The following is a 22,345-nucleotide window of genomic DNA, read 5'->3' on the forward strand; positions in this document are numbered from 1 at the left end:
TGGGATTACAGGGCGGGCCAGATGAGGGGTAGGGAGGAGTTATGCACACAGAAAGCAGAGGGGCCTGGACACTTACTGTCAAAACGCCCACCACCCCTGGGAACTTTTTGAACCCGCATATCATTAAAGCAGTTTTTTCTGCTTATGAACATTAGAAGAAAAGAACAAAGGTACCACTTAAAGAGGACCTTTCATGCGATTTTATTAAGGGAGATCTATACCTGTACTTGCGGGGTACCCCCCCGCTGATGCTGCCACCCTGCTTGATTTTTTTAAAATATGCCTCCTACGCCCCGCCGGATTTCTCCCACTCAGTATGCTAATATTGAGCATCGGAACAGGGAAGAGGAGACGCCAGGGTTTCTCATGGGCGTCTCCTTCTCCCTGGCTCTAGTGATGTCCAATCGCAGCCCAGAGGGAGGAGACGCCCATGAGGAACCCTGGCGTCTCCTCCTCCCTGTTCCGATGCTCAATATTAGCACACTGAGTGGGAGAAATCCAGCGGGGCGTGGCAGCATCAGCGGGAGGTACCCCGCAAATATAGGTATATATCTCCCTTAATAAAAATCGCATGAAAGGTCCTCTTTAAATCAGGTTTATTTGTGCTACAGTGTTGTGTAAGCAGAGCAGAAGGTGACATTTTGGCGATATGCTCCCTTTAACAGATCCAGGCTGAGTCAACCATAAACCCTAACCCTCACAGGGGCTGTTTAATATCAGTGTCAAAAGAAATATTTGCGTTTTTGCTGCTAGCATTTCCCACATTTCAGACAGAACATGGTTTCTTCTCTGTGTGAATTCTCAGATGAGTTCCACAAGATGACCTGACATTTTCCACATAGAGAACATCAAAACGTATTCTCCCGTTTGAATTCTTCTCGAGCTTGGCTTTGGTGATAAACCACTTTCCACATTCTGAGCATGACTACTAGGGATGAGCAAATTTCATATTTTGAAATTTGTTTTCGGTTCGGGTTGTGGTATTTACTGAATTGCGTTATGGATTTCGTTACCACGTACCATAACGCAAATTCCATGACGGTATGCCTTTAGAGGCATTCCGTCATAATAGAAGTCTAGGGCCAACATAACGGATCCGTCCAGTTTACCTTATGCAGGACAGGACTCCAACATAATGAAAACCGAACAGATCCATTATGCTGACCATAGACTTCTATTATGACGGAATGCATCTAAAGGCATTCCGTTATGGAATTGCATTATGGTCCATGGTAATGGAATCCATAACGTAATTCAATAAATACCACAACCTGAATCGAAAACGAATTTCAAAATATGAAATTCGCTCATCCCTAATGACTACAGCTTCGCTCATGTATAACAAGCCTTGATTTATCTGTAAACGTTTTCCCACATCCGGAACATGAAAACAGTTTCTCTCTTCTGTGTCTTCTCTCGTGTTTAAGAAGATTTGATTTATCTGTAAAGCATTTCTCACACAGTGAACACGAAAATGGCTTCTCTCCTGTGTGAGTTCTTTTATGACCCGTAAGTTTGGCCTTAGTAATAAAACATTTCCCACATGCAGAACATGAATATGGCTTCTTTCCTGTGTGAATTCCCTGATGCTTATTAAAACCTGATCGATCGGCAAAGCATTTCCCACATTTGGAACATGAATATGGCTTCTCCCCTGTGTGAATTCTCTGATGATACCAAAGTTTGTCTTTAGTAGTAAAATTTTTGCCACATTCTGAACATGAAAATGGCTTCTCTCCTGTGTGACTTCTCTCATGTCTATTAAAGCTTGATTGATCGGCAAAGCATTTCCCACATTCAGAACATGAATACGGCTTCTCTCCTGTGTGAACCCTCTGATGATACCCTAGTTTGGCTTTAGTAATAAAACTTCTCCCACATTCTGAACATGAAAATGGCTTCTCCCCTGTGTGACTTCTCTCATGTTTAATAAGATTTGATTTAGTCATAAAACATTTCCCACACTCAGAACATGAAAATGGTTTCTCTCCTGTGTGAATTCTTTGATGTGTAACAAGATAGGATTTTGATGTGAAGCGTTTCCCACATTGTGGACATGGAAAGGTCTTCGTTCCATTGTGACTTCTGTCATGTTTAACAAGACTTGATTTACTTTTAAAATATTTCCCACATAGCGAACACGAATATGGCTTTTCTCCTTTGTGAATTCTCTTATGTTGGGTAATACTTGAATTATGCGTAAAACTTTTCCCACACCCTGAACAGGCATACGGCTTCTCTGTGTGAAGTTGATCATAATCCTTGGTTATGGCTTTAGTAATAAAACATTTCTCACATTCTGAACATGGATATAGCTTCTCCCCTATGTGACTTCTCTCATGGATAACGAGAAGTGGTTTTGATGTAAAAGATTTTGTGCACTGTGAACATTGATATGGTGTCTTTATGGTGTGACTTCTCTCATGTCCAACAAGATCCGATTTATCTGTAAAACATTTCCCAAATCCTGAAAATGCATACAGCTTCTCTCCTGTGTGAATTCTTCTGTGAGTATACAGACTAATGCTCGTGGTAAACTGTTTCCCACAGTCACTACATTGATATCTGTTACCCCCGATCTGCCCTGCACTTGTGGTAACAATATGGGACTGGTCTGAAGGTTCCTCAAGATAAGGGGGATTATATAATAGATCTGCACTGTGAGGTCCAGGATAGAGCTTTTCTTCTGAAGAGACCTGCATTGTGGTGTTATCTTCTATTCCCTCAGCGTTCTTCCTGGGATTTTCTGTTAGGATTAAAAGATTGATTTTATAATTTTTTTTTAATACAAAATTATTACATACTTGCATGAGACTGGACACATTCATGCAATTTTAATGTAGTTCTAATGCAGTTTCCAGAAACAAAGTCAGAGATGGATCCAGTGGGAAGGAGAAGCATCTGCTCTTCCTTCATATTCTCCATTCATCAATCCACTCCAGACTTTGGCTAACAAAAAACATGAACGACTTGCACAATCCTCAGCGTCTCTCTAGCGCTGTGCACCAGACCTGCTCCATGCCGCTTACCGGCTTTTAATCTGTAACAATTGGCAGAGTTGTAGGTTTTATTTTTCTGTCCTTAGGGTACTTTCACACTAGCGTTAGTGTGATCCGGCAGGCAGTTCCGTCATCGGAGCTGCCTGCCGGATCCGCCGATGAGTGTGACAACTGACAGCATTTGTAGACGGATCCGTCTCTCCACTGGTCATGCGGATGGACAGATTCGTCTTGCAGTCTTTTTCACAGTTTTCCCAGTCTCCGCAGACCGAAAGGACGGATCAGTCCATCAGTTGTTTTGCAATGCCGGATCCGACACTAATGCAAGTCAATGGGAATTAATGCCGGTGACTGATCAGGCATGCTGCGGTATAATGTCCGGCCAAAATGCCTGACAGTGACTGAACGGAAGGCATACTGATGCAAACTGAAGGGATTTCTATCCATTCAGAATGCATTGGGATATGCCTGATCAGGTCTTTTCCGGCATAGAGTTCCATCAAAAGGACTCTATGCCGGAAAAGAATAACGCTAGTGTGAAAGTACCCTTAGTAATCAGGAAGGTTTATAGCAGGGGTCGTCAACCTTTTTTGTATGAAGTGCCAATTAACCGCCTCACGTCCGCCCATAGGATATAAACGTCCTATGGGTGGACGTCTATTTCTGACAGCACGTTTTAAAACGTCCTGTCAGAAATAGCAGCTGCACGCTAATCGTGCAGCTGCTGATCGGGTTGCCCGCTGTCAGTGACAGCAGGGCAACCCTAAGACAAGGCAGGGACAGTTCCCAGGTGTCCCTGCCTTCACGATCGCTGCAGACACAGCGCTCACCGAGCGCTGTGTCTGCAGAGCAGGAAGCGCTGTGCGCTTCCTGTTCCGGCCCGGCGGTCATGTGACCGCCGTGACCGGAGAGTGCAGGGGCTGTGTGAGGTCTCTCAGAGACCTCGATCAGCCCTGCTGTGAGGCTGTACAGCGCAGGATTGCTGCTGTACAGCCTCTATAGGGGTGCATTTGTCCTGTAACTGGGGCTACTATCTCAGCCCCAGTTACAGGAGAAATCAACAGTGAAAAAAAAAAGAAAAAGTGAAGCAAATGTCCCCCAGAGGTCTTGTATGACCTTATGGGGGACGAAAAGTGTAAAAAAAAATAAAAAAAATAAAGGGTTGAAAAAATAAAATAAAATAAAGTTTCACATGTAAAAAAAAAAAAAAGTTCCCAAGTTAGGAATAAAAAAAAAAAAAATTAAAATAGAAAAAATAAAGTAAAATAGACATATTTAGTATTGCCGCGTCCGTAAAAACCAGCTCTATAAAAATATCACATGACCTAACCCCTCAGATGAACACCGTAATAAATAAATAAAAAAAACTGTGTCAAAACAAGCAATTTTTGTCACCTTGCATCACAAAAGGTGCAACACCAAGTGATCAAAAACGCGTATGTCCCACAAAATGGTACCAATAAAACCGTCACCTCATCCCGCAAAAAATGAGCCCCTACATAAGAAAATCTCTCAAAAAATAAAAAAACTATAGCTCTTAGAACATGGAGACACTAAAACATAATTTTTTTGGTTTCAAAAATGCTATTATTGTGTTAAAGTGAAACAAATAAAAAAAAGTATACATATTAGGTATTGCCGCGTCCGTAAAAACCAGCTCTATAAAAATATCACATGACCTAACCCCTCGGGTGAACACCGTAAAAAAAAAAAAAAAAAAAACTGTGTCAAAACAAGCAATTTTTGTCACCTTGCATCACAAAAGGTGCAACACCAAGTGATCAAAAACGCGTATGTCCCACAAAATGGTACCAATAAAACCGTCACCTCATCCCGCAAAAAATGAGCCCCTACATAAGAAAATCTCTCAAAAAATAAAAAAACTATAGCTCTCAGAACATGGACACATTAAAACATAATTTTGTGGTTTCAAAAATGCTATTATTGTGTAAAACTTTAATAAATGAGAAAAAGTATACATATTAGGTATCGCCACGTCCGTAACAATCTGCTCTATAAAAATGTCACTTGACTGAACCCCTAAGGTGAACGCTGTAAAAATAAATAAATAGAAACTGTGCTAAAACAACCAATTTTTTGGTCACCTTGCCCCATAAAGTGTTATATTGAATGATCAAAAAATCATATGTACCCAAAAAAAATACTAATAAAACTGGCACCTTATCCCCTAGTTTCCAAAATGGGGTCACTTCTTGGGAGTTTCTACTGTAAGGGTGCATCAGGGGGCTTCAAATGGGACATGGCATCTAAAAACCATGTGGAGTTCCTTTCCTTCTGCGCCCTGCCGTGTGCCCATACAGCAGTTTACGACCACATGTGGGGTGTTTCTGTAAACCGCAGAATCTGGGTAATAAATATTGAGTTTTGTTTGGCTGTTAACCATCGATGTGTTAGAGAAAAAAATTGATTAAAATGGAAAATCGGCCAAAAAAGTGAAATTTAAAAATTTGATCTCCATTTTCCTTTAATTCTTGTGGAACGCCTAAAGGGTTAACAAAGTTTGTAAAATCGGTTTTGAATACCTTGAGGGGTGTAGTTTCTACAATGGGGTCATTTATGGGGGTATCCACTATGTAGGCCCCACAAAGTGACTTCAGACCTGAACTGGTCCTTATAAAGTGGGTTTTGGCAATTTTCTTAAAAATTTGAAGAATTGCTTCTAAACTTCTAAGCCTTGTAACGTCCTAAAAAAATAAAATGACATTTCCAAAATGATGCCAACATAAAGTAGACATATGGGGAATGTTAAATAATAAATATTTTATGAGGTATCACTTTCTGTTTTAAAAGCAGAGAAATTGAAATTTAGAAAATTGCGATTTTTTTTAAATTTTTGGGTAAATTTGGGATTTTTTCATAAATAAAGGTGAAATATTTTGACTCAAATTTATGACTATCATGAAGTACAATGTGTCACGAGAAAACAATCTCTGAATGACTTGGATAAATAAAGGCGTTCCAAAGTTATTACCACATAAAGTGAGATATGTCAGTTTTGCTAAATTTGGCCTGGTCAGGAAGGGGGCAAAGGGCCCAGATGGGAAGTGGTTAAAAAAATAAATAAATCTAAGTTGGAGTCCTCAGTGTGCCGAGCCATACAGGAAAGTAATAGAACACAAGTATGTGACATAAACCAGGTATTTACTAGCTATGTCCCAAACTTCTCAACAACGCAGCCTGACCCGGGAGGCTTAAAGAGGTTTACAACTTGTCACTGCTCCTTGGAATCCTCCTAAAGGACCAGTATATGGGGGACCCCCACACATTTATTGACAGTGGGGAAGAGCAGCCCTCACTCCATTTAAGTGACTGAGGGTTGCCCTCCCCCATCACTGTCCGACATACATTGGTAGCCCATATACTAGTTACTCCCACAGAGCTGCACCAATCGCACTTAGATCCCCCTCCCCAGACTAATCACATTCGGACCATCCCCACCGCACCCCACATAGTCAGATAGCTTGTTCCCCATCCCTCAGAAATCATTTTCAGGCTCATCACTCCTTCCCCTAAAGTAGTCAGATAGCTGGTTTCCTTTCATAACCAACCTCCGCTATCCCCCCAGCAATCGCGTTCAGGCTAACCAACCTCACCCCCCCCCAATCTGGTCACAGTGCTCATTCCCCCAGCTCCCCCCCCAATCTGGTCACAGTGCTCATTCCCCCAGCCCCCTATCATGCACCCCCCCCAATCTGGTCACAGTGCTCATTCCCCCAGCTCCCTATCCTGCCCCCCCCCCCCAATCTGGTCACAGTGCTCATTCCCCCAGCTCCCTATCCTGCCCCCCCCAATCTGGTCACAGTGCTCATTCCCCCAGCCCCCTATCATGCACCCCCCCCAATCTGGTCACAGTGCTCATTCCCCCAGCCCCCTATCATGCACCCCCCCCAATCTGGTCACAGTGCTCATTCCCCCAGCTCCCTATCCTGCCCCCCCCCCCCCAATCTGGTCACAGTGCTCATTCCACCAGCTCCCTATCCTGCCCCCCCCCAATCTGGTCACAGTGCTCATTCCCCCAGCTCCCCCCCCAATCTGGTCACAGTGCTCATTCCCCCAGCTCCCTATCCTGCCCCCCCCCAATCTGGTCACAGTGCTCATTCTCCCAGCTCCCTATCCTGCCCCCCCCCAATCTGGTCACAGTGCTCATTCTCCCAGCGCCCTATCCTGCCCCCCCCCAATCTGGTCACAGTGCTCATTCCCCCAGCTCCCCCCCCAATCTGGTCACAGTGCTCACTCCCCCAGCTCCCTATCCTGCCCCCCCCCCAATCTGGTCACAGTGCTCACTCCCCCAGCTCCCTATCCTGCCCCCCCCCCAATCTGGTCACAGTGCTCATTCCCCCAGCTCCCTATCCTGCCCCCCCCAATCTGGTCACAGTGCTCATTCCCCCAGCTCCTATCCTGCCCCCCCCAATCTGGTCACAGTGCTCATTCCCCCAGCCCCCTATCATGCACCCCCCCCAATCTGGTCACAGTGCTCATTCCCCCAGCTCCCTATCCTGCCCCCCCCCCAATCTGGTCACAGTGCTCATTCCCCCAGCTCCCTATCCTGCCCCACCCCCAATCTGGTCACAGTGCTCATTCCCCCAGCTCCCTATCCTGCCCCCCCCAATCTGGTCACAGTGCTCATTCCCCCAGCTCCCCCCCCAATCTGGTCACAGTGCTCATTCCCCCAGCCCCCTATCATGCACCCCCCCCAATCTGGTCACAGTGCTCATTCCCCCAGCTCCCTATCCTGCCCCCCCCCCCAATCTGGTCACAGTGCTCATTCCCCCAGCTCCCCCCCCCAATCTGGTCACAGTGCTCATTCCCCCAGCTCCCTATCCCGCACCCCCCCCAATCTGGTCACAGTGCTCATTCCCCCAGCCCCCTATCATGCACCCCCCCCAATCTGGTCACAGTGCTCATTCCCCCAGCTCCCTATCCTGCCCCCCCCCCCCAATCTGGTCACAGTGCTCATTCCCCCACCCCCCCCCCCCAATCTGGTCACAGTGCTCACTCCCCCAGCTCCCTATCCTGCCCCCCCCCCAATCTGGTCACAGTGCTCATTCCCCCAGCTCCCTATCCTGCCCCCCCCAATCTGGTCACAGTGCTCATTCCCCCAGCTCCTATCCTGCCCCCCCCAATCTGGTCACAGTGCTCATTCCCCCAGCCCCCTATCATGCACCCCCCCCAATCTGGTCACAGTGCTCATTCCCCCAGCTCCCTATCCTGCCCCCCCCCCAATCTGGTCACAGTGCTCATTCCCCCAGCTCCCTATCCCGCACCACCCCCCAATCTGGTCACAGTGCTCATTCCCCCAGCTCCCTATCCTGCCCCCCCCCCAATCTGGTCACAGTGCTCATTCCCCCAGCCCCCTATCATGCACCCCCCCCAATCTGGTCACAGTGCTCATTCCCCCAGCTCCCCCCCCAATCTGGTCACAGTGCTCATTCCCCCAGCCCCCTATCATGCACCCCCCCCCAATCTGGTCACAGTGCTCATTCCCCCAGCTCCCTATCCTGCCCCCCCCCCCAATCTGGTCACAGTGCTCATTCCCCCAGCCCCCCCCCCCAATCTGGTCACAGTGCTCATTCCCCCAGCTCCCTATCCCGCCCCCCCCCAATCTGGTCACAGTGCTCATTCCCCCAGCCCCCTATCATGCACCCCCCCCAATCTGGTCACAGTGCTCATTCCCCCAGCTCCCTATCCTGCCCCCCCCCCAATCTGGTCACAGTGCTCATTCCCCCAGCTCCCCCCCCCAATCTGGTCACAGTGCTCACTCCCCCAGCTCCCTATCCTGCCCCCCCCCCCAATCTGGTCACAGTGCTCATTCCCCCAGCTCCCTATCCTGCCCCCCCCAATCTGGTCACAGTGCTCATTCCCCCAGCTCCTATCCTGCCCCCCCCAATCTGGTCACAGTGCTCATTCCCCCAGCCCCCTATCATGCCCCCCCCCCCATCTGGTCACAGTGCTCATTCCCCCAGCTCCCTATCCTGCCCCCCCCCCAATCTGGTCACAGTGCTCATTCCCCCAGCTCCCTATCCCGCACCACCCCCCAATCTGGTCACAGTGCTCATTCCCCCAGCTCCCTATCCTGCCCCCCCCCCAATCTGGTCACAGTGCTCATTACCCCAGCTCCTATCCTGCCCCCCCCAATCTGGTCACAGTGCTCATTCCCCCAGCCCCCTATCATGCACCCCCCCCAATCTGGTCACAGTGCTCATTCCCCCAGCTCCCTATCCTGCCCCCCCCCCAATCTGGTCACAGTGCTCATTCCCCCAGCGCCCTATCCTGCCCCCCCCCAATCTGGTCACAGTGCTCATTCCCCCAGCTCCCTATCCTGCCCCCCCCCCCCAATCTGGTCACAGTGCTCATTCCCCCAGCTCCCTATCCTGCCCCCCCCCCCCAATCTGGTCACAGTGCTCATTCCCCCAGCTCCTATCCTGCCCCCCCCAATCTGGTCACAGTGCTCATTCCCCCAGCCCCCTATCATGCACCCCCCCAATCTGGTCACAGTGCTCATTCCCCCAGCTCCTATCCTCCCCCCCCCCCCCAATCTGGTCACAGTGCTCACTCCCCCAGCTCCCTATCCTGCCCCCCCCAATCTGGTCACAGTGCTCATTCCCCCAGCTCCCTATCCTGCCCCCCCCCCAATCTGGTCACAGTGCTCACTCCCCCAGCTCCCTATCCTGCCCCCCCCAATCTGGTCACAGTGCTCATTCCCCCAGCTCCCTATCCTGCCCCCCCCCCAATCTGGTCACAGTGCTCATTCCCCCAGCTCCCTATCCTGCCCCCCCCCCAATCTGGTCACAGTGCTCATTCCCCCAGCGCCCTATCCTCCCCCCCCCCCAATCTGGTCACAGTGCTCATTGCCCCAGCGCCCTATCCTGCCCCCCCCCCAATCTGGTCACAGTGCTCATTCCCCCAGCTCCCTATCCTGCCCCCCCCCAATCTGGTCACAGTGCTCATTCCCCCAGCGCCCTATCCTGCCCCCCCCCCAATCTGGTCACAGTGCTCATTCCCCCAGCTCCCTATCCTGCCCCCCCCCCCCCAATCTGGTCACAGTGCTCATTCCCCCAGCTCCCTATCCTGCCCCCCCCCCAATCTGGTCACAGTGCTCATTCCCCCAGCTCCCTATCCTGCCCCCCCCCCAATCTGGTCACAGTGCTCATTGCCCCAGCGCCCTATCCTGCCCCCCCCCCCAATCTGGTCACAGTGCTCACTCCCCCAGCTCCCTATCCCCCCCCCCCCCCCAATCTGGTCACAGTGCTCACTCCCCCAGCGCCCTATCCTGCCCCCCCCAATCTGGTCACAGTGCTCATTAACCCAGCTCCCTATCCTGCCCCCCCCAATCTGGTCACAGTGCTCACTCCCCCAGCGCCCTATCCTGCCCCCCCCAATCTGGTCACAGTGCTCATTCCCCCAGCTCCTATCCTGCCCCCCCCAATCTGGTCACAGTGCTCATTACCCCAGCTCCCTATCCTGCCCCCCCCAATCTGGTCACAGTGCTCATTACCCCAGCTCCCTATCCTGCCCCCCCCAATCTGGTCACAGTGCTCATTACCCCAGCTCCCTATCCTGCCCCCCCCCAATCTGGTCACAGTGCTCATTCCCCCAGCGCCCTATCCTCCCCCCCCCCCAATCTGGTCACAGTGCTCATTCCCCCAGCGCCCTATCCTGCCCCCCCCCCAATCTGGTCACAGTGCTCACTCCCCCAGCTCCCTATCCTGCCCCCCCCCCAATCTGGTCACAGTGCTCACTCCCCCAGCTCCCTATCCTGCCCCCCCCCAATCTGGTCACAGTGCTCATTAACCCAGCTCTCTATCCTGCCCCCCCCAATCTGGTCACAGTGCTCATTACCCCAGCTCCCTATCCTGCCCCCCCCAATCTGGTCACAGTGCTCATTAACCCAGCTCTCTATCCTGCCCCCCCCCAATCTGGTCACAGTGCTCATTCCCCCAGCTCCTATCCTCCCCCCCCCCAATCTGGTCACAGTGCTCATTCTCCCAGCTCCCTATCCTGCCCCCCCCCCAATCTGGTCACAGTGCTCATTCCCCCAGCTCCCCCCCCCCCAATCTGTTCACAGTGCTCATTACCCCAGCTCCCTATCCTCCCCCCCCCCCCAATCTGGTCACAGTGCTCATTCCCCCAGCTCCCTATCCTGCCCCCCCCAATCTGGTCACAGTGCTCATTCCCCCAGCTCCCCCCCCAATCTGGTCACAGTGCTCATTCCCCCAGCTCCCTATCCTGCCCCCCCCCCCAATCTGGTCACAGTGCTTCATTTCCCCCTGCTCCCCCCCCCAATCTGGTCACAGTGCTCATTCCCCAGCTCCCTATCCTGCCCTCCGCCCCCCCAATCTGGTCACAGTGCTCATTCCCCCAGCTTCCCTATCCTGCCCCCCCCAATCTGGTCACAGTGGCTCATTCCCCAGCTCCTACCTGCCCCCCCCCAATCTGGTCACAGTGATCATTACCCCCCTCAGCTCCCTATCCTGCCCCCCCCCAATCTGGTCACAGTGCTCATTACCCCAGCCTTCCCCCCCCCCCCAATCTTGGTCACAGTGCTCATCCCCCAGTCCCATCCTGCTCCCCCCCCCAATCTGGTCAAAGTGCTCATTCTCCCCAGCTCTATCCTGTGCCCCGCCCAATCTGGTCACAGTGGCTCATTCTCCCAGCTCCCTATCCTGCCCCCCCCCCCCAATCTGGTCACAGTGCTCATTCCCCCAGCTCCCTTATCCTGCCCCCGCCCCCAATCTGGTCACAGTGCTCATTCCCCAGCTCCCCCCCCAATCTGGTCACAGTGCTCATTCTCCCAGCTCCCTATCCTGCCCCCCCCAATCTGGTCACAGTGCTCATTACCCCAGCTCCCTATCCTGCCCCCCCCCCCCCAATCTGGTCACAGTGCTCATTCCCCCATCTCCCCCCCCAATCTGGTCACAGTGCTCATTACCCCAGCTCCCTATCCTGCCCCCCCCCCCAATCTGGTCACAGTGCTCATTACCCAGCTCCCTATCCTGCCCCCCCCCCCAATCTGGTCACAGTGCTCATTCCCCCAGCTCCCCCCCCCAATCTGTTCACAGTGCTCATTCCCCCAGCTCCCTATCCTGCCCCCCACAATCTGGTCACAGTGCTCATTCTCCCAGCGCCCTATCCTGCCCCCCCCAATCTGGTCACAGTGCTCATTCCCCCAGCTCCCTATCCTGCCCCCCCCATTCTGGTCACAGTGCCATTCCCCAGCTCCCCCCCCAATCTGGTCACAGTGCTCATTACCCCAGCTCCCTATCCTCCCCCCCCCCCCAATCTGGTCACAGTGCTCATTACCCCAGCTCCCTATCCTGCCCCCCCCCAATCTGGTCACAGTGCTCATTCCCCAGCTCCTATCCTGCCCCCCCCAATCTGGTCACAGTGCTCATTCCCCCAGCTCCCTATCCTGCCCCCCCCAATCTGGTCACAGTGCTCATTCTCCCAGCGCCCTATCCTGCCCCCCCCCAATCTGGTCACAGTGCTCATTCCCCCAGCTCCCTATCCTGCCCCCCCCCAATCTGGTCACAGTGCTCATTCCCCCAGCTCCCCCCCCCCAATCTGGTCACAGTGCTCATTCCCCAGCTCCCTATCCCTGCCCCCCCCCCAATCTGGTCACAGTGCTCACTTCCCCCAGCTCCCTATCCTGCCCCCCCCAATCTGGTCACAGTGCTCATTCCCCCAGCTCCCTATCCTGCCCCCCCCCCAATCTGGTCACAGTGCTCATTACCCCAGCTCCCTATCCTGCCCCCCCCCCAATCTGGTCACAGTGCTCATTCCCCCAGCCCCTACCCCCCCCCCAATCTGTTCACAGTGCTCATTCCCCAGCTCCCTATCCTGCCCCCCCCAATCTGGTCACAGTGCTCATTCCCCCAGCGCCCCCCCCAATCTGGTCACAGTGCTCATTCCCCCAGCTCCCTATCCTGCCCCCCCCCAATCTGGTCACAGTGCTCATTCCCCCAGCCCCCCCCCCCAATCTGGTCACAGTGCTCATTCCCCCAGCTCCCTATCCTGCCCCCCCCAATCTGGTCACAGTGCTCATTCCCCCAGCTCCCTATCCTGCCCCCCCCAATCTGGTCACAGTGCTCATTCCCCAGCTCCCTATCCTGCCCCCCCCAATCTGGTCACAGTGCTCATTCCCCAGCTCCCTATCCTGCCCCCCCCAATCTGGTCACAGTGCTCATTCCCCCAGCTCCCATCCTGCCCCCCCCCCAATCTGGTCACAGTGCTCATTCCCCCAGCTCCCCCCCCCAATCTGGTCACAGTGCTCATTCTCCCAGCGCCCTATCCTGCCCCCCCCCAATCTGGTCACAGTGCTCATTCCCCCAGCTCCCCCCCCCAATCTGGTCACAGTGCTCATTCCCCCAGCTCCCTATCCTGCCCCCCCCCCCCCCAATCTGGTCACAGTGCTCATTCCCCCAGCTCCCTATCCTGCCCCCCCCAATCTGGTCACAGTGCTCATTCCCCCAGCTCCCTATCCTGCCCCCCCCCCCAATCTGGTCACAGTGCTCATTACCCCAGCTCCCTATCCTGCCCCCCCCCCCAATCTGGTCACAGTGCTCATTCCCCCAGCTCCCTATCCTGCCCCCCCCAATCTGGTCACAGTGCTCATTACCCCAGCTCCCTATCCTGCCCCCCCCCCCCCCCAATCTGGTCACAGTGCTCATTCCCCCAGCTCCCCCCCCCAATCTGGTCACAGTGCTCATTCTCCCAGCTCCTATCCTGCCCCCCCCCAATCTGGTCACAGTGCTCATTCTCCCAGCTCCCTATCCTGCCCCCCCCCCCAATCTGGTCACAGTGCTCATTCCCCCAGCTCCCTATCCTGCCCCCCCCAATCTGGTCACAGTGCTCATTACCCCAGCTCCCTATCCTGCCCCCCCCCCCAATCTGGTCACAGTGCTCATTACCCCCAGCTCCCTATCCTGCCCCCCCCCCCAATCTGGTCACAGTGCTCATTCCCCCAGCTCCCTATCCTGCCCCCCCCAATCTGGTCACAGTGCTCATTACCCCAGCTCCCTATCCTGCCCCCCCCCCCCCAATCTGGTCACAGTGCTCATTCCCCCACCCCCCCCCCCCAATCTGGTCACAGTGCTCATTCTCCCAGCTCCTATCCTGCCCCCCCCAATCTGGTCACAGTGCTCATTCTCCCAGCTCCCTATCCTGCCCCCCCCCCCAATCTGGTCACAGTGCTCATTCCCCCAGCTCCCTATCCTCCCCCCCCCAATCTGGTCACAGTGCTCATTACCCCAGCTCCTATCCTGCCCCCCCCCCCAATCTGGTCACAGTGCTCATTACCCCCAGCTCCCTATCCTGCCCCCCCCCCAATCTGGTCACAGTGCTCATTCCCCCAGCTCCCCCCCCCAATCTGTTCACAGTGCTCATTCCCCCAGCTCCCTATCCTGCCCCCCCAATCTGGTCACAGTGCTCATTCCCCCAGCTCCCCCCCCCAATCTGGTCACAGTGCTCATTACCCCAGCTCCCTATCCTGCCCCCCCCCCCCCCCCAATCTGGTCACAGTGCTCATTCCCCCACCCCCCCCCCCCAATCTGGTCACAGTGCTCATTCTCCCAGCTCCTATCCTGCCCCCCCCAATCTGGTCACAGTGCTCATTCTCCCAGCTCCCTATCCTGCCCCCCCCCCCCCAATCTGGTCACAGTGCTCATTCCCCCAGCTCCCTATCCTGCCCCCCCCCAATCTGGTCACAGTGCTCATTACCCCAGCTCCCTATCCTGCCCCCCCCCCAATCTGGTCACAGTGCTCATTACCCCAGCTCCCTATCCTGCCCCCCCCCCCAATCTGGTCACAGTGCTCATTCCCCCAGCTCCCTATCCTGCCCCCCCCCCCAATCTGGTCACAGTGCTCATTCCCCCACCCCCCCCCCCCAATCTGTTCACAGTGCTCATTCCCCCAGCTCCCTATCCTGCCCCCCACAATCTGGTCACAGTGCTCATTCTCCCAGCGCCCTATCCTGCCCCCCCCAATCTGGTCACAGTGCTCATTCCCCCAGCTCCCTATCCTGCCCCCCCCAATCTGGTCACAGTGCTCATTCCCCCAGCTCCCCCCCCCAATCTGGTCACAGTGCTCATTCCCCCAGCTCCCTATCCCGCCCCCCCCCCCCCCAATCTGGTCACAGTGCTCATTCCCCCAGCTCCCTATCCTGCCCCCCCCAATCTGGTCACAGTGCTCATTACCCCAGCTCCTATCCTGCCCCCCCCAATCTGGTCACAGTGCTCATTCTCCCAGCGCCCTATCCTGCCCCCCCCCCCCCAATCTGGTCACAGTGCTCATTCCCCCAGCTCCCTATCCTGCCCCCCCCAATCTGGTCACAGTGCTCATTACCCCAGCTCCCTATCCTGCCCCCCCCCCCAATCTGGTCACAGTGCTCATTACCCCAGCTCCCTATCCTGCCCCCCCCCCCAATCTGGTCACAGTGCTCATTCCCCCAGCTCCCTATCCTGCCCCCCCCCCCAATCTGGTCACAGTGCTCATTCCCCCACCCCCCCCCCCCAATCTGTTCACAGTGCTCATTCCCCCAGCTCCCTATCCTGCCCCCCACAATCTGGTCACAGTGCTCATTCTCCCAGCGCCCTATCCTGCCCCCCCCAATCTGGTCACAGTGCTCATTCCCCCAGCTCCCTATCCTGCCCCCCCCAATCTGGTCACAGTGCTCATTCCCCCAGCTCCCCCCCCCAATCTGGTCACAGTGCTCATTCCCCCAGCTCCCTATCCCGCACCCTCCCCAATCTGGTCACAGTGCTCATTCCCCCAGCTCCCTATCCTGCCCCCCCCAATCTGGTCACAGTGCTCATTACCCCAGCGCCCTATCCTGCCCCCCCCAATCTGGTCACAGCGCTCATTCCCCCAGCGCCCTATCCTGCCCCCCCCCCCCCAATCTGGTCACAGTGCTCATTCCCCCAGCTCCCTATCCTGCCCCCCCCAATCTGGTCACAGTGCTCATTCCCCCAGCCCACTATCCTGCCCCCCCCAATCTGGTCACAGTGCTCATTCCCCCAATCTGGGGGGGGGAGGTAATTGAGTTACCAGAGGGGGCTGATAAGAAGGAGAGGCTGGGGGGCTGATCAGAGGCTCGACTAGTTACAGATACCCGAAATGGTGAAAAATGACATATATAAAAGTATAACAATTAACGTCTCCTTGTGGCTGCCCCATACAGTATAACGTCTCCTTGTGACCCCGATACAGTATAACGTCTCCTTGTGGCTGCCCCCATACAGTATAACGTCTCCTTGTGGCTGCCCCCATACAGTATAACGTCTCCTTGTGGCTGCCCCCATACAGTATAACGTCTCCTTGTGGCTGCCCCCATACAGTATAACGTCTCCTTGTGGCTGCCCCCATACAGTATAACGTCTCCTTGTGGCTGCCCCCATACAGTATAACGTCTCCTTGTGGCTGCCCCCATACAGTATAACGTCTCCTTGTGGCTGCCCCCATACAGTATAACGTCTCCTTGTAGCTGCCCCCATACAGTATAACGTCTCCTTGTGGCTGCCCCCATACAGTATAACGTCTCCTTGTGGCTGCCCCCATACAGTATAACGTCTCCTTGTGGCTGCCCCCATACAGTATAACGTCTCCTTGTGGCTGCCCCCATACAGTATAACGTCTCCTTGTGGCTGCCCCCATACAGTATAACGTCTCCTTGTGGCTGCCCCCATACAGTATAACGTCTCCTTGTGGCTGCCCCATACAGTGTAACGTCTCCTTGTGGCTGCCCCCATACAGTATAACGTCTCCTTGTGGCTGCCCCCATACAGTATAACGTCTCCTTGTGGCTGCCCCCATACAGTATAACGTCTCCTTGTGGCTGCCCCCATACAGTGTAACGTCTCCTTGTGGCTGCCCCCATACAGTGGTGTCTCCTTGTGGCTGCCCCATACAGTATAACGTCTCCTTGTGGCTGCCCCCATACAGTATAACGTCTCCTTGTGGCTGCCCCCATACAGTATAACGTCTCCTTGTGGCCCCAAGTGTTTTTTTCTTCTAAATGGGCATTTATCGTTATCGCGATAAATTTCTTAATATCGTTATCGTGGGAATATTTTTGATATCGTCCAACCCTAGGTGGAAGGAAGCTGAATGGAGTGAAGCACTGAGATATTCTTAATGAGAACCTAATCCAGAGCTCTGGACCTCAGACTGGGCAGAAGGTTGACCTTCCAACAAGATACTGACCTTAAGCACACAGCCAAGACAACACAGAAGAGGCTTAGAGACAACTCTGAATGTCCTTAAGGTGCCCAGCTAGCTAACCCTAAAGTAACATCTCTGGAGAGACCTGAAAATGGCTGTCCACTGACAGCCCCCATTCAACCTGAAAGAGTGCGAGACGATCTGCAGGGAGGAATATCCAAAAATCCTCAAATCCAGGTGTACAAACCTTGTGGCACCATGCCGAAGAAGACTGGAGGCTGAAATCACTGCGAAAAGTGAAAGTGGTCGGCCCCCGCACCCAGAAGAGAGGACTTTCCAAGGCACTGTATAGTCATACGGTCCTACAGTGGGATACACTGTCCATCGGCTTCGCTAACACAGGTAATAGTGAGAAACGTGTGTTTGCAGGATTCCCTGGTATAGAATAGCTCCAGCCTGAGCCCATATACATATATAGACTCCTCTTACCCTGTGATGTGAGGGGCCGGTGGTCCTCCCTCATGGCGTCCACGTACAGGTCCTCATGTCCTTCTATATACTCCCACTCCTCCAAGGTGAAATAGACAGCGACATCCTGACACCTTACAGGAACCTGACAACACAATGACACCATCATCACCCAGACCCCTCCAGTGCGGTTACTGGAGAACCTCCCAGCATTCCCAGCAGGGTCACCTCTCCAGTCAGCAGCTCAGTGATCTTGTGGGTGAGGTCTAGGATCTTCTGCTTATGTGGCAGAGGGTGAGGAGGACTCTCTGTGATGGGGTTCCTGCTCCAGCTTCCTGACTCATGGATGATGGGAGTTATCCCCGATGTCTTCCTCACGATGGTGTAATCCTGTGGATGGAGGAACACTAGGAGATCTCATCATATACAGAGATTACAGTGAGGTCACAATCCCACCTCATTAAACTAAAACCTAAATGTGGAAAGATCACTGCTAACCTGACACTGTGAAAGAAGTCACCTCCATTATATGCTCTTCTTACTATCTGCTCTCCATGGACTTCATATCCAAAAGAAGGAATTTACAGCGGGCATTAAACCCAAATCCACAAAGGTCTGGCCTCTCTAAAGACAGCCGAGCCACAAACCCAGTTCTGACAGGTGCACTCTGCGGTCTCACTAAACCCTCAAACTGATTTTAAAATTGAGAGATTAGCCAACATGTCCTACGTGAGGACATGTCTGAGCCCGAGCACCGCGCCAAGGTTTCTCAAGTAGATCGGGACCCAACACCTACCTGTGCCATGTGGGCAATACCAGGAGCCAGTGGGCAAATTACAGGAGCACCTGTAATTTGCCCACTGGCTCCTGGTATTGCCCACATGGCACAGGTAGGTGAGTGTTAGGTCCCGAGCTACTTGAGAAACCTTGGCGCGGTGCTCGGACTCAAACATGTCCTCACATGTTGGCTAATCTCTCAATTTTAAAAATCAGTTTGAGGGTTTAGTGAGACCGCAGAGTGCACCTGTCTTTGCTATCATTTTGTTATATTGTTTATCACATCCACATAATTGCTATCTTGTGTAGGATGTCTATTGTGGTACTGTGGTTCGCTGCGGGCATCCTCCACCGTATGCATTTTTGCTGGGGATCGTTATTAGCAACGGGCCACAAGTGCAGGATTTGCTCCCCTGTATATATATGCACAACTGCATGTGGGTTTGAGCATCTCCTGCTTTTTTAATACTACGCCATTCTTTTCAGTTTGTATACCAATTCTGACAAGGTCATAGGAATGGATCCTACCGTCTGGATCCAGAAGAAGACAAACCCCACAAGGTAATAGCCAATATTCCTCATCGTAGGGGGAAAAGCCTCCCTAACCCCGAATCTGCAATCAGAATAATTTCCTGGATCATCAGCCCATGTCCAGTAATTAGTGATTATAACCTGTAAAATTATTACACTGCAGAGATCCGGGGCCCTCTGTTCTTACAGTAGATTCCCCCCAAAACAACATCTTCTGGAAGAAAGCTCTATAGTCCATAGTCTCACCGCTCTTACAGTAAAGAGTCCATAGTCTCACTGCTCTTACAGTAAAGAGTCCATAGTCTCACCGCTCTTACAGTAAATAGTCCATAGTCTCACCGCTCTTACAGTAAAGAGACCATAGTCTCACCACTCTTACAGTAAAGAGTCCATAGTCTCACCGCTCTTACAGTATAGAGTCCATAGTCTCACCGCTCTTACAGTATAGAGTCCATAGTCTCACCGCTCTTACAGTATAGAGTCCATAGTCTCACCGCTCTTACAGTAAAGAGACCATAGTCTCACCGCTCTTACAGTAAAGAGACCATAGTCTCACCGCTCTTACAGTAAAGAGACCATAGTCTCACCGCTCTTACAGTAAAGAGACCATAGTCTCACCGCTCTTACAGTAAAGAGACCATAGTCTCACCGCTCTTACAGTAAAGAGACCATAGTCTCACCGCTCTTACAGTAAAGAGACCATAGTCTCACCGCTCTTACAGTAAAGAGACCATAGTCTCACCGCTCTTACAGTAAAGAGACCATAGTCTCACCGCTCTTACAGTAAAGAGACCATAGACTCACCGCTCTTACAGTAAAAAGTCCATAGTCTCACAGTAAGGAGCCCCATAGTCCCCCTGCTCTTACAGTAAAGACTCCTGCTCTATGTTATAGAGAAGCCGTCTTTCCTCTAGACGTAGTGGAGGCCTCCTCCTTCTAGTATCCTCTAGATGTCAGGCTAGTGGTAGAAATCCTCCCTCCTACTTACCTCCTCATGGCTCCTGGTCACATGACCCATCACTGACCAAACTGATGGCCGATCTTTAGGTTCTCTGTCACTTGGAAAGCCGTTATACAGGACCCTGGACTCTTCCTATCACTTCCTATGATAGATTCTCCTTCCCGATGTCTGACTGGTTCCAGAATACAATAAAGAGGAGAGAATTCTAGAAAAGTTTACCTCTCCGCTCAGCAGGGAGATGATCTCCAAGGTGAAGTTTAATATTCTTCTGCTGATCTCCTTCCTGTCCATCCTTTGTGGCTCCATTAGAACTGGAAGCTTCTAGTACTGCAGATGCCTTTATGAGAAGAGAAGAGGCCATCATAAGCAATATGTATGTATAGCCTGGGCACTTCAGAGCCAATGTCATGACTACATTGGGAGAATCGGGTGAAGAATGATGAAGCTGCAGTTGTTCATCTTTAGTATTTTTGGTAAGGAACAACAAGGCGGTGCGATGTGGGCGACGACAGACAAAGCCGTGCGATGTGGGCAACGAATGATAAGGTTTGATTTTGTTGATACCACCTGCTGTAAAGAGCCTCCGTAATGCAGAGCAGCAGTGTCACGCTGGGGAGTGGGGGAAACCCCCCACCGTACAATGTCGAGGATAAATAGGATGCCACCAGGCCAGGAACCATAACGGAGTGGGACACCTCCTAGCACATCCCTTATCCTATCCCTGACCTCCTAACTCCTATGAGCCAACCTCAATGGTGGGGGGGGGGGGGGGGGGGGCTCATACTCAGGAACCTGGGCCCTACTGACCCTAGCGATCCCTGGAAGAGTAAGGTCAGGGCCAGAGAAGACCTGCTCTTCAAAGACACAGAAGAGCAGGAGTCCCTGCAGGCCTAAAAGCAAGGAGAGGAAGCCAAGTGGAACGGCAGATAAGTATCCAGTGGCAAGAAACCACTGAACCAAAAATAACTGAATACTTGGCAACTTACCGCAGCAGCTGGAAGGAACCGAAGAAGAACACACCGAGATAAACTGGAACCCATACAAACTCACTGCAATCCAAACACTAACCAGAAGCAGTACGTACTGACACAGAGGAACCAGCACTCCAGCAACAGCTCACAGACTTGACTTTTGGTTCCCCCTCCGGGGAACCATGAGACCCCCTTCCGGAGGACACAACAGACAAACAGGGAAAATGTCAAACAACCATGCTGATCACAAACACTGCACCAACCAGACGTGGAACACCAAATAGAAACATAGAAACATAGAAACATAGAATGTGTCGGCAGATAAGAACCATTTGGCCCATCTAGTCTGCCCAATATACTGAATACTATGGATAGCCCCCGGCCCTATCTTATATGAAGGATGGCCTTATGCCTATCCCATGCATGCTTAACCTCCTTCACTGTATTTGCAGCTACCACTTCTGCAGGAAGGCTATTCCATGCATCCACTACTCTCTCAGTAAAGTAATACTTCCTTATATTACTTTTAAACCTTTGCCCCTCTAATTTAAAACTGTGTCCTCTTGTGGTAGTTTTTCTTCTTTTAAATATGCTCTCTTCCTTTACCGAGTTGATTCCCTTTATGTATTTAAAAGTTTCTATCATATCCCCTCTGTCTCTTCTTTCTTCCAAGCTCTACATATTAAGGTCCTTTAACCTTTCCTGGTAAGTTTTATCCTGCAATCCATGTACTAGTTTAGTAGCTCTTCTCTGAACTCTCTCTAGAGTATCTATATCCTTCTGGAGATATGGCCTCCAGTACTGCGCACAATACTCCAAGTGAGGTCTCACCAGTGTTCTGTACAGCGGCATAAGCACTTCACTCTTTCTACTGCTTATACCTCTCCCTATACATCCAAGCATTCTGCTGGCATTTCGTGCTGCTCTATTACATTGTCTTCCCACCTTTAAGTCTTCTGAAATAATTACTCCTAAATCCCTTTCCTCAGATACTGAGGTCAGGACTGTGTCAAATATTCTATATTCTGCCCTTGGGTTTTTACGCCCCAGGTGCATTATCTTGTACTTATCCACATTAAATTTCAGTTTCCAGAGTTCTGACCATTCCTCTAGTTTTCCTAAATCCTTTTCCATTTGGCGTTTCCCTCCAGGAACATCAACCCTGTTACATATCTTTGTGTCATCAGCAAAAAGACAAGCCTTACCAGCGAGGCCTTTTGCAATATCACTTATGAAGATATTAAACAAAATCGGTCCCAGTACAGATCCCTGTGGAACCCCACTGGTAACATTACCTTGTTTTGAATGTTCTCCATTGACTACAACCCTCTGTTGTCTGTCACTCAGCCACTGCCTAATCCACTCAACAATATGGGAGTCCATGCTCAATGACTGCAGTTTATTGATAAGTCTTCTATGTGGGACAGTGTCAAAAGCCTTACTAAAATCTAGATATGCGATGT

At 52.2% G+C, this 22,345-nt stretch overlaps 1 protein-coding gene across 1 annotated transcript; it reads right to left on the reverse strand.

Annotated features, from left to right (window-relative positions):
* Nucleotides 1-1,240: 1,240 nt before the first annotated feature.
* LOC120990597 (gastrula zinc finger protein XlCGF26.1-like) lies at nt 1,241-20,261 on the reverse strand. Its single transcript, XM_040419516.1, has 4 exons — nt 20,131-20,261; nt 17,871-18,032; nt 17,664-17,787; nt 1,241-2,746 (listed from the first exon to the last, which is right to left on the reverse strand). The coding sequence occupies exons 1-4, from the start codon at nt 20,215-20,217 to the stop codon at nt 1,314-1,316; spliced, it is 1,806 nt and encodes a 601-aa protein (XP_040275450.1). The 5' UTR covers nt 20,218-20,261; the 3' UTR covers nt 1,241-1,313.
* Nucleotides 20,262-22,345: the final 2,084 nt, after the last annotated feature.

This window comes from Bufo bufo, chromosome 2, assembly GCF_905171765.1.
Source record: "Bufo bufo chromosome 2, aBufBuf1.1, whole genome shotgun sequence".
Classification (NCBI taxonomy): domain Eukaryota; kingdom Metazoa; phylum Chordata; class Amphibia; order Anura; family Bufonidae; genus Bufo; species Bufo bufo.

Bases quoted from the DNA above. Each gene is read 5' to 3' on its own strand.
- LOC120990597 (XM_040419516.1), bottom strand. From the start codon at position 20,217: ATGGAGCCACAAAGGATGGACAGGAAGGAGATCAGCAGAAGAATATTA. The intron at 18,033-20,130 runs GTAAACTTTTCT...CTCCATCCACAG, and splicing joins TCTCCCTGCTGAGCGGAGAG to GATTACACCATCGTGAGGAA. The intron at 2,747-17,663 runs GTAAGAGGAGTC...TAATCCTAACAG, and splicing joins CCGGCCCCTCACATCACAGG to AAAATCCCAGGAAGAACGCT.